The sequence below is a fragment of the Guillardia theta genome, assembly GCF_000315625.1.
Source record: "Guillardia theta CCMP2712 unplaced genomic scaffold GUITHscaffold_148, whole genome shotgun sequence".
NCBI classification, from domain to species: domain Eukaryota; class Cryptophyceae; order Pyrenomonadales; family Geminigeraceae; genus Guillardia; species Guillardia theta.
In genome coordinates, this window is record NW_005434526.1 from 90,598 (window position 1) to 102,926 (window position 12,329).

Consider the following 12,329-nt stretch of genomic DNA (forward strand, 5'->3'; position numbering starts at 1 on the left):
ACTCCTCCACTCCTCATCCTCCTCAACCTCCTCCCTCCCTCCTCCCTCCACCGCTCCTCCTCCTCCTCCTCTTCCCCCCTCCTCTCCCCCCTCCTCTTTGACCATCATCTTCCTCCTCCTCACCTCAGCACTATCTTGCTCATCCCATCGTCAGGTACCAGGAACACAGATACTCCATAGACCCAAACTTTCTCGAACGCCAGCCCCGTCAGGTTCACCGAGAAGTTTGCGGGCAGGTATCCAGCTGACGAGTACGTGATGATGTGCGCCCCCCCGTCCACCGCAAATGTCCGCGTGCTGACTGGCTGCTGGGGTCCTCCATCGATGGAGAAGGAGGAGGAGAGCAGTGAGCTGTCCACCGCGCTGCGCACGGAGACGGTCTGGACCAGCCTCTGCGAGAAGTTGGCGACGGCAGGAGCGTCACTGATCCACGAGTAGCAGAGGCCCGACGCGTCCGCCTGCTGTTTGCTCGCCGGCATCGTACAGCTCCCTTCCGTGACTAGCACGTACCCAGCATGTGCCCACTTGCCGTACTGCTGGTCGATGTAGACAGACGCAACCAGGGTGGCAGGCGTTTTCGTGTCAGACAGGTAGACGTCGACTCGCGCCCCTCCCATCAACGTTGGCGTTGGCTCGTCGGGGCTGTACGCGTTGACAAAGACGTCGTACCTGCCCGGCAGCAGCTGGACTAGGGAGGCCGTCTCCGGCCCGTTGTAGAGTGGCCGGGAGCGGTCACCGTGGAACTGGTCATCTCGATCGAGAGTGATCACTGGAGTTCGCTTGCCTGCCGCCACTACCCCAGTGATCTTCTTACCGTACCAAGACACGTACGGCGTTCCTCTCGACTCGCTGTTGCTCCACTGGATCACGTTCCCGTTCCCGTCCACCACGGCTGAGGGAACGACGTACAGGTCAAGGTCTGCTGGGCGATCGCCCCAGTTCAGCACGACCTTGGAGGCTCCGTCGTCTTGGAACATGTAGACGGTCAGGTTGACAGGCCAGCTCATCTGCAGCAGGGAGACGTTGACAACTGTGGACATGAAGCCCGAGGCAGAGAACTTGACAGGGGTCAGGATGCTCTGGATATCATGGAAGACGGAGGAGACGACGGGGGAGGACGAGGGCAGCTTGTCGACTTTGAACGATGTCGAGGACTCGATGTGCTCCCCTTTCAGCGTGTTGAACACGCTCTGGATGTAAAACCCAGCTATCACCCCAGCTCGCACCCACTCGTAGCACCTGCCCGAGCCATCGGCCTGCTTCTTGGTGGGGTTGGAGGACGCGCAGACATTGTCCACGTAGACCTCCAGAGTTCCCGCAAAGAACCACTTGTGTCCGGTGCCTTCGTACCTCACCACGTCTACCAGGTCAGGAGGGCTGGCGCCGTCGCTCAGGTAGATCTCGACGCTGACGCCACCCTGGAACGTGGGCGTCGCATCCTCGGGGGCGTACGCGTTGATGAAGATCATGTAGGAGCCGGGAAGCAGCCGATCGAACTCGACGACCTCGGGCCCGTTCTCTACGATGAAGTCCGAGGGGTCGGAGGAGAAGAATTTCTTCTTGCCGTGCGAGACGTCATCCCTGTCCAGCGCTACGGTCGGCACCAGGTCCCCGCTGTTGTACCCCAGCAGCGTCCTCTTGTCGCAGGTGCAGGTGTCGCATAAGCACAATCCCCACCAGACATAGTCAGTCTTGGCAAGCTTCCCATCGTCCGTCCTCCACACCACCGGCTCCCCCTGAAGGTTGCGGACGTTGCGAGGGAACACGTAGATGTCAAGATCCGCCGGCCTGTCGCCCCAACGGAGCTTCGCAAACGTCTTGCCCGTGCTCGGGAGGAGGAAGGTGGCGAAGTTGAACACACAGCCTCGAGCCCCCATGTTCACCTGCTCTACCACCCTCATGTACCCTGGTGCTCGGATATCAAGTACGTTGTCCCTGCCCAGCAGGAAGAGCCCGCCCAGGTACCTCCCAGCAGCGTCCGACCTCAGCCGCCTGCTGCTGAGCATGATGGCCTGGCTGTCACTCTGAACTTGCGATCCTCCTCCGCAGGAGCAGCACATGTCGGCGGCGTCGACGTTGCCGTTGGCAAAGGACGCAGCTTGCGAACAGAGGGCGAGGTTGTGAAAGTAGTCCACGCACGACCTCCCCGCCGAATCTCTCCATCCTCCGTCCTCCTGGCATCTGCCGAACAGTCCTCCTCCGCACACACAGCAGCGCTGAGAAGCTGACGAGCCGTCCAGACTGGAGAGGTTGGTGGCAAGCAGGCACCTCGCTGGCTGGAGAGTGTAGGAGAGGCAGGAGGAACCCTCGCGATCGATCCAGCCGCTGTCGTCCTGGCAGAGGTACGGCGATGGGATGACAGAGTTGTTGGTGGCGCTGAGAATGGTCAAGTTCAAGAGCATCCCCTGGCACTGAGAGAGAGCGAACGAGTACTCGTACAGGATGAAGTTGTTAACGAGCTGCTGGTAAGCATTCCACTCCTCCAGGGATATCCTCCCGTTCAGGTTTGCGTCCACAGAGGAGGAGAAAGCATGTTCTGCTGTCAGCGGGAGGTTGCAAAGGTCTGTCCTCCCCAGGCAACCTTTCGTTGAGATTGCCCCCGTCCTGTTTGCGTCCAACTCCACGAAGTCGATGACAAACTTGCTGGGGATGGAGCGAGGATCGAACGGAAACTTACCTGCGAACTTCCCATCGCTGCCCAGCACTGGCCCAGGGTAGATCATCTCGTTGACGAGGCTGTAGTTCACCCGCACCACAACGTCGCTCACGCTTCCTCTGCGCAGAGTCTGAAAGTTGAAAAGGTGCCACCAGCTCCCCAGCGTTCCCTGCTCGCCTACCCAGGCTGTGCCCACGAGGCCCTGCCGCATGGTAGAGTACAGGGAGGCTACGGAGCAGGCGGAAGGAAAGGTCAGGCCGGAAGTATGGTAGGCGAGGAAGGAGTAGTTTCCGGCAGGAAGCAGCCCTGTGACGAGGAAGGTCTTCGATCCACAGAATGTGTCGAAACATCCATCCCTGATCCACCAGAAGCTCGAGAGCTCGTAAGGGTACGCGGTGCCCGACTCCAGCACCTGCCCAGCCACCGTCCTGTTGTTCCCATCGATTGCGGACTGCAAGGGGTCGGAGAAGTCGGAGCTAGGGGGGTATAGGAAGAGGCTCAGGTCCTCAGCATCCCTCGAGCACCAGGTCAGAGTCAGGATGACAGCTGTGAAATCCTTCTGGACCGGCACCAGCGGGGCCCCGACGTAGGCCACGTTGTCAAACGTGACAAAGGGCCCCTTCCAGCTGTAGTACTCCTCCCCCACCTGCACCTCCAGCTCGTACTTGGAGTTGGGCCAGAGGTAGAATCGACCGCAGCCGTTGGGCTTCAGTCCTGCAGCGGAGCCGCCGATGTCGTGCACGACCCGATCCTTGGCATCCTGCAACCTGAAGCGATAGACTACATGCTTGAGGTCGATCCGCACGCTGCAGTATCATCAGTCAGGAGCCTCCTCCTCCACCATGCAGCGAGCCGCAAACGTACCCGGTGATGGCATCGTAGACGAGGCTGAGACCGCGGGGGCTGCAAAAGGTGGCCTCGATCATAGCGCCCTGAGACGGGAAGGCAGAGCTGTTCCACCAGTTGAACTCTCCTCTCGCCCTGTTGTACTTGAAGCACACCGAACTTCCAAGAGGAATGTCGGACGCGCAGGACTGCGGTAGGATGCACGCCCACGTGTCGTGCTCAATGGAGTGCCGACCGCTGAGCCCTCCCATGCAGCCAAGGCCCCGGTCCTGATAGGCCTTGAAGGTGCGCCAGGTGAGCACGGGATAGTCGTAGACCCCGTTGGAGGCGCGAAAGTTTGAGCAGACGGAGGCAGGGGGGCGGATAAGGATTTCACCGTTGTCAACGGTCCAGTCAGCTGAGAAACCAGGGCCTGTCTTGTAGCCGTCGGAGGTGAAGGTGACTTTCATGTAGCCTGTGCTGGACCCCAGCTCGTCTGAAGGGAGGGTCGATCCAGAGGTCCGCAGGATGCTCTGGGGAGCAGAGCAGGCAGGGTCAGAGCAAGAGAAGATCTCGACAAAGTCATGATTCAGCTCAGTGCCGAGGGACGTGAAGCGCAATCGCAAGTTCTGCCCTGAGATCATCCAGACGCAGTTCTGGTTGTTGGAGTAGAAGTACGGCCCGGTTGTGATCGAACCCGACGAAACCCCGACTGAAGGAGAGCAGGGGCATGTCCCAGAGCAGGTCAGCTCGCCGCCTGCCGGGATGTTCACAATCAGTAGAAGGGAGGGATGCAACAACAGCAACGTACCCGCATTGCAGTAATCAGCGAATGCAGCGGAGACGGTGGATTGGCAGAGGCGGATCAAGTTCAAGAAGGAGGACTGGTCGAAAGGCTGAGAGGAGCTGGTGCCGAAGGATGTCGTGAGAACTTGAAAGCTGCACAAGCGGTTGACAACGTCTGGTGGTGACAGTCAGCAAGGAAGCATACAGATGCAGGAGGAGTAGAACAGACCCCGTGAGTCCCTGATGGCCGAATTCCATGCTCTTGCACAGTTGATGTCGACGGCACCACTGCAGAAGATGTTCACCTTCCCCACAGACGTCTTGAGGATGCTGCAGCTGTCAAAGATGTCCAGACCGCTGTCACTGCTCATGGTCGGGAGCTGCAGATCGGTGACGAGGTTCGTTCCTGCGGTGAGCCATTAGCGGTCAACGGACCCTCGGCACAAGGAAGCGACCTGGGATGGTGGGAACGACTTCTGAATCGGCGAACGCATGCCAGGAGTCTACCGGGTCGCAGACTGGAGGATCTCCAGTTACAACATGAACGAAAGAGCAGTTGGCATGCACAAACACTCACATTGTAGGAAGATGAGTACACCGATCCACGGCCAAGACGCTCTGACACGCGCATGGCGGTTGAAGGGAGAAAGTCTCCTCATTCTTTCAGGGTTGGGCTCGGAGCGGGAGTGCACCGGAAGGCAAAGTGTTCGCTCCTTGATCACAGAATCATGCTGCAGCGTCACAGAGGCATCCAAGAGACCTACAGACGCTCTCACGCCGCGCATGGCGGGTGAATGTCGACAATCATGCTGAGAACAACTTGCTCATCGTTAGGATGGGGTAGAAGAGAAGAAGCTGCAAGCACAAAAACTATGATTGCTTCTAGGATTCATCTCATTGCCAAGAATTTTGACAGCCTCCTGTCCGGCTCACATCTTCTCTACCTGCCTTCCTCCTCCCTCTCTGTCTCCAGGTCTTACTGAACATGACTGATATCTTGCTGGTACTCTCCATCTCTATCTCTGTTCTTCCCTCCCCCTCCCCCTTCCTCTCCCTCTTCCTATCAGTCCTCCTTCCTCTCCTCCCTCTCCTTCCTCTCCTCCCTCACCTCCCTCTCCTCCCTCTCTTCCTCCTCCGAGTCCGAAGTTTCTTCCATCATCGCCTGATCTCTGTCATCGGCGTCGCTTCGCAGTCAAAGTACTGCATGCCCGCCTCACCATTGGCGGAGTACGGAGAGTAAACCCGGGGGGCCGGGTTCCGGGTGACTGAGACTCCGACTGAAGCCTCGGGCCTGGCCTTCAGTGGCCCGCAAAAAACAGTTCCTGAGTCCGTGGGACGGGGGCGGCAGCACGCTGAACCGTGCCACGGTGGGGCGGCCACAACACTGACACTTTCCGCAGCCCGGAGTGAGAAGGCCCAGTGCCGACGCGGGCCTCCGAGGAAGTTTGGCCGCTCACAGTGGCCCTCGTTGAACGACCCGGCTAGCCTCTCAGCGGCCGGGCCCGGCCACTGTCGCCCCCCGGCCATAGTCGGCCCGGCTGAGGGCCGGGACTGGGACGCGCCGCACACGCGGCAGGCTCAGTCAAATTACAAGGCGACAGTACCCCCACCCACTACAGCAACATGATGTTCTGGGGTGGTTTACCGAGGGAAAGAGGGGGGTGGGGGTGGATCTCGAATTTACTCCAGTCCAAAAACGAACCACAGATATGAGTACAATTTATCTCAAGTTTATAGTATATGAATATTAAAAGCAAGATATTTATTGTTTATTGCAATGTTTTAGAGACAATCGCTAGGAAGGATATCGAACACAAACGCGCGCAAAAGCCCCTCCTTTCCCGCCCTCTCGCCATGCCCCGCCTCCCTTCCGCCCTCTCCCTCCTCTCGGTTCTCACGCTCCTGTTTGCCGCGGCTCCTGCCATCAGCTCATGAACTCATATAAGACCCGTGAACTTGACGATCCCACCTCTCTACATGTGTCCTTCCTTGCGATGGTTGTGGTTTATTTGTTGTCTGAGAAGAACGCGATACCATTCTAGGGGCCATGTGAAGTCTGGTGTGATTCTTTGCTGCTTTTTCATTTCAAAGTATCGATCACATGAAACTGGGTATCAGGCATTGTTTGAAAACATGGTCTACGCGCTTGTATGACACTATGCTTCTCTTTCCTTACCCTTCGTGCCCATCCTGTTCCTTGTTGGTGACTCGGTCATCTTGAACACGTGTCCTGCCGAACCAAAATTCACGTGTGATTGCAGGACTCAATATCTTGAAACAAGTGCATGCAAGTTGTTTGAATTGGTTGCAACCTTGGTTCACTGCTCAAACTTTCTTGCATTGAAGTGCATCTCCGAGGGTGCCGTAGGCATCGCCATACAAACAGAATGGATTCTGAAATGTCAGAAAACTTTGATTTTGTTGACCCTGCAAACTCTCTCATCCCGGAGTCTGAAATGATGACTTCTCCCAACCAACTCTCAAGGTACTAGCAGATGCCTGGTGGTTCTGATGCGAGTTGCTTTTGACTGTTTTGCAGGGCCTTGAAGATGGATTACACTTTCATCGAGTCGAGCCCCATCTCACCCTTTTCAGGATTCGCATCGAACTTGCCAAACATTTGTTCGACGGAGAAAAAGAGAAGCCATGCTTCCTTGCACGCGCCTTCCTCGCCCTTTGGAGGTTTTGCGCAACTCCTAAACAACTCTCCGGGTCGGGGTTCCTCACCGCACAAAATCATGCGATCACCTGAAAGCACTTCGGACTCTTCCTTCATGACACCAGAGCCCAGGTGGTCTCCAAAGTGTCGCAGAAATTTGCTGCAAGAAGAAGATTCTTTGGACAGGGGGCCTGTTTCGTTCAGCCCTGAAACATCGCAGATGCTGTCCTTCGGAGAAAAGGATGTACTTGGTGATGATCATATCACTGTGGTAGGCAAGTATGGCAGTTTCAAGAATTGCACCAACGAAAAGTTCGAATCGAAGCCCCCTTCGAAAAAGAAGTCAAAGACAGCTCCAACCAAACGCAGTTTAGTGCCAAACCTCGAGAATGTAAATACGAACAAGTCAGTTGGAAACAAAACATCAGAAGCTGCTTTTAATGGCTCAAAATCCGACAAAGAACAAGAACAGAGCGAATCTAAAGAAAAATCTACTAAGCAGGAAGAATGCGAAAATTCAGTCTCAAATCCCAATCCAGACAATGCTGCACAGCCTGAGTTGCCAGAAAGCGAATCGAATAACGAAATGTTTACAATCAATGCGAAGTCCAGATCGAAACATCCTCCAAAGGATTCGTCGAAACTGTGTAAATGTAAAAAGAGCAAATGCGTCCGACAGTACTGTGTATGTTTCAGAGCTGGAGTTCTCTGCGATGGATGCGATTGCGTGGATTGTTACAATGATGGAAAGCATGAGAAGGTATGCATCTTTGAACACTGAAATGCAATGTATGACCAGAAGCGATTAGGAACGACTAACTGCTGTTGAACACATCAAGACCTCAGACCCTCTTGCATTTGAAACCAAAATCAAGCCAGATGTTGAGTCCAGCAACGCCAATACCATTCATCATGTTCGTGGATGCAAATGCAAAAACTCCAAGTGCCTCAAGAAGTAATCTGACTGGATCTACCACAAAGACTCCAGTGTGACGGCTTTTTTCCAGATACTGTGAATGCTTTGAGCATGGAGTTGCCTGCTCCTCAAAATGTGACTGTGTGGATTGCCTGAACAACAAACCTAAGGATGCCGATGGTTTACCACTGAAAAAGAAAAGGATTCCTGGAACTGTGCCATTGTTGCCTGAGGTATGCTTTCAGATTTGCATCATTGTACATCTGACTTCCTTGGAGGTAAAGCCCGAGCTGCCAATCAACCTTGTTGGAAGTCCATCGACGCTAGAACAGGTAGATTTCGTCTGAACGAGTGACATTACTTCATCGACTTTATCTTAATCTTGGATACAGGTTGAGTATGATGAAGCAAAGAAAGAAGCATTGTAAGTGCCTCATTTCTCTTCATTTCTATGAATGACAGTTGTTAGCTACAGGGTTGCCGATAAATACCTAGCATCAGCTCCGCAAACTCCGCAGCGGGCAGATTATCAGCTCTTGCCTCTGACTCCGATGGATCAACCTCAGGTTTGCGAGCCTGAGATCTGAACTTGAGATGCTGACTACCTGCCAGGCAAATGCTAATCTCGATTTCTCACAACATTTGCTGGGCAGCAACACGATCTCGCCTGCTATGCCTATCCTCGGCGACCAATGCCAGGTGTGACATTAGACACGATAGTTATGACATGCTTACGAGGGGTAGAGTGCTGATCATGATTTCACAGGTTCTTCCCCGAACACCCAACGGCAACAGCAACTCGGGATACATGCGTTATTCCCTCTCGCCTTCTACTGCAGTGATCCTGGACCTCTCGAGCCCTGTGAGGGAACCGCACAAGGGAGAGGTAGGAGATAACGGAGAAGTTTGATTGAGACTGACTTGCATGATGACAGGAAAAATTTGAGACGAATGTGAAGGAGGACAGAGCAGATGAAAAGAAAACAGAAAAAGAGAAGAAAGATGCGATGGTACACTTGGAGCTGATTGCTGTGAAATAAGGAGAGCAAGGGAGAGAGTTGATCTAGAAGACTCTTGTGAACCTTCGTAAGACTCTCTCGCTGAGACTATCGATATTTTGTATTGTACGACTAATAACCACACGGGGCAACTCAAATCTTTGTGATTAAATTGATATTTCAAGAAAGGATTTCGCTGGGAAACGAAACTGAGCTGAAACATGTCACCTCACGACTGCTCCTCGTTCCGTGACCAGTCGTACTCGCTGAACTGAATTGAGACCTTGAACCGCGTCAAACGATGAAGTTCAAAACTTTCTCACCTCGTCCCCAGCAGCTGCCACTGCCAGCAGCTGCTCTAGAGCAGACGCTGGCTCGGTCCCCGTGGGAAGAAACGAAGTGAGCTGAGTGGAAGTTTAGAGAGGAGAGGAGAGAAGAGGAGAAGACGGGGGGGAGGAGGAGAGGAGAGGAGAGGAGAGGAGAGGAGAGGAGAGGAGGGGAGGGGAGAGGAAAGGAGAGGAGGGGAGGGGAGGGGAGGGAAGGATAGGAATGGAGTAGAGAGGAGGAGAGGTATGCTCGCTTGCCGTGCGGAGCATGGCGATATGATCGTCATCCTGCTGGGGAGTGAAGTCCTTGCAGTACCTGATCTGAGGGTGAGGGAAAGACAGGAGGCGTGAAGGACGAGGAGAGATGAAGGAGGAGAGGTGAAGGAGGAGGAGAAAGAGATGGGTGTTGTCAGATTTCAAAAGTACCAGAAGAGGATCTTGGATAAGCGAACGGAACGAGAAGTCAGGTCGACATGAACCTCCGACTCACAAAACGCCTGCAGGACAAATCATCTCCTCTTCGTCCACCTCGTCCTCGTCCTCGTCCTCTTCCTCCTCTTCCTCGTTCTCCTCCTCGTCCTCCTCTTTGTCCTCCTCGTCCTCGTCCTCGTCCTCGTCCTCCTCGTCCACGGTCCGATCCTGCCCTGCCCTGCTGCCTTACACTTTTCTCTCCCTATCTCCCCTCCTCGTGAGCACCATTCATGTTGTTTTGCCTTACCTGAGTAGCCAGCGCAAGTCCCCTGTCAAGATTCTGAGCTGTATAGAGCTTGATGGGAGGACAAGACCTGAGCAAACGTTGAGAGAATGATGGCAGGGTGAGGATATCAAAGGAGAGGAGAGGAGAGGAGAGGAGAGAAGAGGAGAGGAGAGGAGAGGAGAGGAGAGAAGAGGAGAGGAGAGGAGAGGAGAGGAGAGGAGAGGAGAGGAGAGGAGAGGAGGGAAGAAGGAGAAGGATCCTGCAAAAGGGAGCGAAGGAGGAAGGGAGGGAGAGAAGAATCTGATCGGTGGAGCTACTCCTTACTTGGCTCCACAATTCAACGCAAAATGGATGCGAGGATCGAACCGACTTCGAGGAATTGTGATGACCCTCCTGCAAAATGGCAGCATGAATTTCCTGCCCTCCACTTCCTCCCCTTCACTTGCTGCTCCTCCTCCTCCCTCTGTCTCCTCCTCCTTCTGCTCATCCTCACCTCGGGTCATCCTCTTTGAAGCTCCGCGCATCCCACGACGGAGAGCCGCGGAGAACGGCATGTTCGATGTCATCAAGAGAGAAGTTGTGACCGCCTGTGACGATGAGGTTGAGCAGCTCACATGCAGGGGAGGAGGAAGAGGAGGAGGAGGAGGAGGAGGAGGAGGAGGAGGAGGAGTTGGGCAGGAGGAGGAAGAGGAGGGGGGCAGGAGGAGGGAGATGCTGTTAGATCTGAAGAGAGACGTACACACCCAGACATCGTGAAGGAGTGAGGAAAGTGAAATAAGAGTCTTAAAGGAGCATGTACATACCGATGTTGTAGATGACTCCGGACTTGCCCGAGAAGAACGACCCTCGCGCTTCTGCTGCTGAATGAGACGAGGGAGCTGGGGAGGACGCAAACAAGAGCAGGCGGAGGGAGGGAGGGTTGGGACGAGAAGGTGGAAGGAAGAAAGGGGGCAGAGATTGAGGACGAAGAGGAGGGAGAGGAGGAAGGAGAGGAGGGACGAGGAGGGCAAGGAGGAGAGGAGGAGGCAGACCTGCAGCAGACGGGCCGGGAGGAACAGCAAGGGTGCCATGCACTACCATGCTGTTGTAGAGGTTCAAGAACACGGCCATCTGCTCCTCTGCAAGGGAAAACTCAACAAGCAGAAGTAGTGGAGGAAAACGATATCAGCAGACGTGAAATAATATCAGAAATAGTGACAGACCACAACATATCAGCAAACGTAAAGGTATCACTCCTTGTACGTAACATGTCGCCAGTCAGCTAACGATGTCACCTGTTGTAAGTGACGCGATCTCGCCCAACAAGCCGGGTCTTCTGAGGTTGCTTGCTTGCAGAACGTACTCACTGAACTCTCTGCTCCTTGCCAACGATGCATACTTGATTGCCCTGCGGTGATATGAGAACATGTGCGTTGACATCTGACTTGCAAAACCTCCCGTCGTCTGACAAGTACTTGTCGAACATGTCAAGGACAAGCTTCTGGATGTTGCTCGACAACTCAACGACACTTGTCTTCCCTAGCTGATCCGCAGGAACGTGGAAGTTGAGGATTCCGTCCTGAGGCCCGAGAACGAGGGAAGAGTCGCCTCGTCCTCCTCCTCCCTCGTCCTCGTCCTCGTCCTCCTCCTCCCTCCTCTCCGGCTCCTTCAACTTGATCCCAGCGGCCTCGAGGCGCTTGAAGAACGTTCCTTCCTCCATCTCCCTGCACAAGTCGTCGCATCCTCCAACGTGCTCTCCTGCCACGAAGATCTGCGGGACGCTCGTCCGCCCTCCTGCCCTCCTCGACATCTCACTCCTACCTGTCCCCCCTCCCTGCCAGGTCCCATGTGAGCCGAGCATGGCGCCGGTTGTGACTTCACTCACCTTGTCCTCGTTCACGTCGATCTCCTCGTAGGGTACTCCCTCCTCCCTCATCCTCTTCTTCGCCTTCACACAATACTTGCACCCTGACGTGGTGTAGACTTCAACAGTATGCCCTCCTCCTCCTCCTCCTCCTCCTCCCCCTCCTCCACCTCCTCCCCGCATGCTCATCATGGTAGCCAGGGCGCTGCTTCTCCTCAGGCTCTGCAGTCTCAGTCGCTGCTGCTCACACACGCGGCTGGCAAGGCGGGTCGCTCCTGCTCCTGATACAGGGCACAGCCGGAAGGCGATGGCGTGACCGATGGCAGCGGCGAAGAGCGCGGCTCTCAACATGCAGAAGGAGTGAGGAGGGGAGGGGAGGAATATCAGAACTTTCTCTCTTTTAAGGAAGACCTGATGCTCGCGACAGCGTTGAAGCACGGCGCGAACGTGATCTGCATGAGCTTCCCAGGTGGAATACGTAGCGATGACGATGTCGTCGATGTATGCAAACGTGTGGGGTAGATCATGGAGGACCTGCTGGATGATCCCTTGGAATATGCTGCTGGCAGTGATGAATCCAAATGGTAGGCGCTTGTATTGGTAGTGACCAATCGGTGTGATGA

At 55.0% G+C, this 12,329-nt stretch overlaps 4 protein-coding genes across 4 annotated transcripts in view; 2 read left to right on the forward strand and 2 right to left on the reverse strand.

The window, feature by feature from the left end:
* GUITHDRAFT_147306 (hypothetical protein) overlaps nucleotides 1-5,052 on the reverse strand; it is a gene marked incomplete at both ends in the record, with an annotated part of 6,878 nt that extends 1,826 nt beyond the window's left edge. Inside the window, 6 exons of the mRNA XM_005821255.1 lie at nucleotides 124-3,462; nucleotides 3,521-4,238; nucleotides 4,293-4,442; nucleotides 4,497-4,673; nucleotides 4,723-4,785; nucleotides 4,845-5,052. Coding sequence (XP_005821312.1) covers nucleotides 124-3,462; nucleotides 3,521-4,238; nucleotides 4,293-4,442; nucleotides 4,497-4,673; nucleotides 4,723-4,785; nucleotides 4,845-5,052 — 4,655 coding nt within the window. The remainder of the gene's footprint in view (nucleotides 1-123; nucleotides 3,463-3,520; nucleotides 4,239-4,292; nucleotides 4,443-4,496; nucleotides 4,674-4,722; nucleotides 4,786-4,844) is intronic.
* A 1,474-nt stretch (nucleotides 5,053-6,526) lies between these two features.
* GUITHDRAFT_155779 (hypothetical protein) lies at nucleotides 6,527-7,348 on the forward strand (the record flags this gene model as incomplete). Its single annotated transcript, XM_005821256.1, has 2 exons — nucleotides 6,527-6,752; nucleotides 6,807-7,348. Coding segments are annotated over exons 1-2 (580 nt in total), but the record flags the coding sequence as incomplete, so codon positions are not given.
* Nucleotides 7,349-8,165: 817 nt separating this feature from the next.
* Nucleotides 8,166-9,025, forward strand: GUITHDRAFT_155780 (hypothetical protein). Its single transcript, XM_005821257.1, has 4 exons — nucleotides 8,166-8,408; nucleotides 8,455-8,541; nucleotides 8,609-8,728; nucleotides 8,778-9,025. The coding sequence occupies exons 1-4, from the start codon at nucleotides 8,298-8,300 to the stop codon at nucleotides 8,880-8,882; spliced, it is 423 nt and encodes a 140-aa protein (XP_005821314.1). The 5' UTR covers nucleotides 8,166-8,297; the 3' UTR covers nucleotides 8,883-9,025.
* A 2,546-nt stretch (nucleotides 9,026-11,571) lies between these two features.
* On the reverse strand, nucleotides 11,572-11,832 carry GUITHDRAFT_61218 (hypothetical protein; the record flags this gene model as incomplete). The annotated part of the gene is made up of 2 exons (XM_005821258.1): nucleotides 11,572-11,663; nucleotides 11,724-11,832. Coding segments are annotated over 2 exons (201 nt in total), but the record flags the coding sequence as incomplete, so codon positions are not given.
* Between the last annotated feature and the right edge of the window lie 497 nt (nucleotides 11,833-12,329).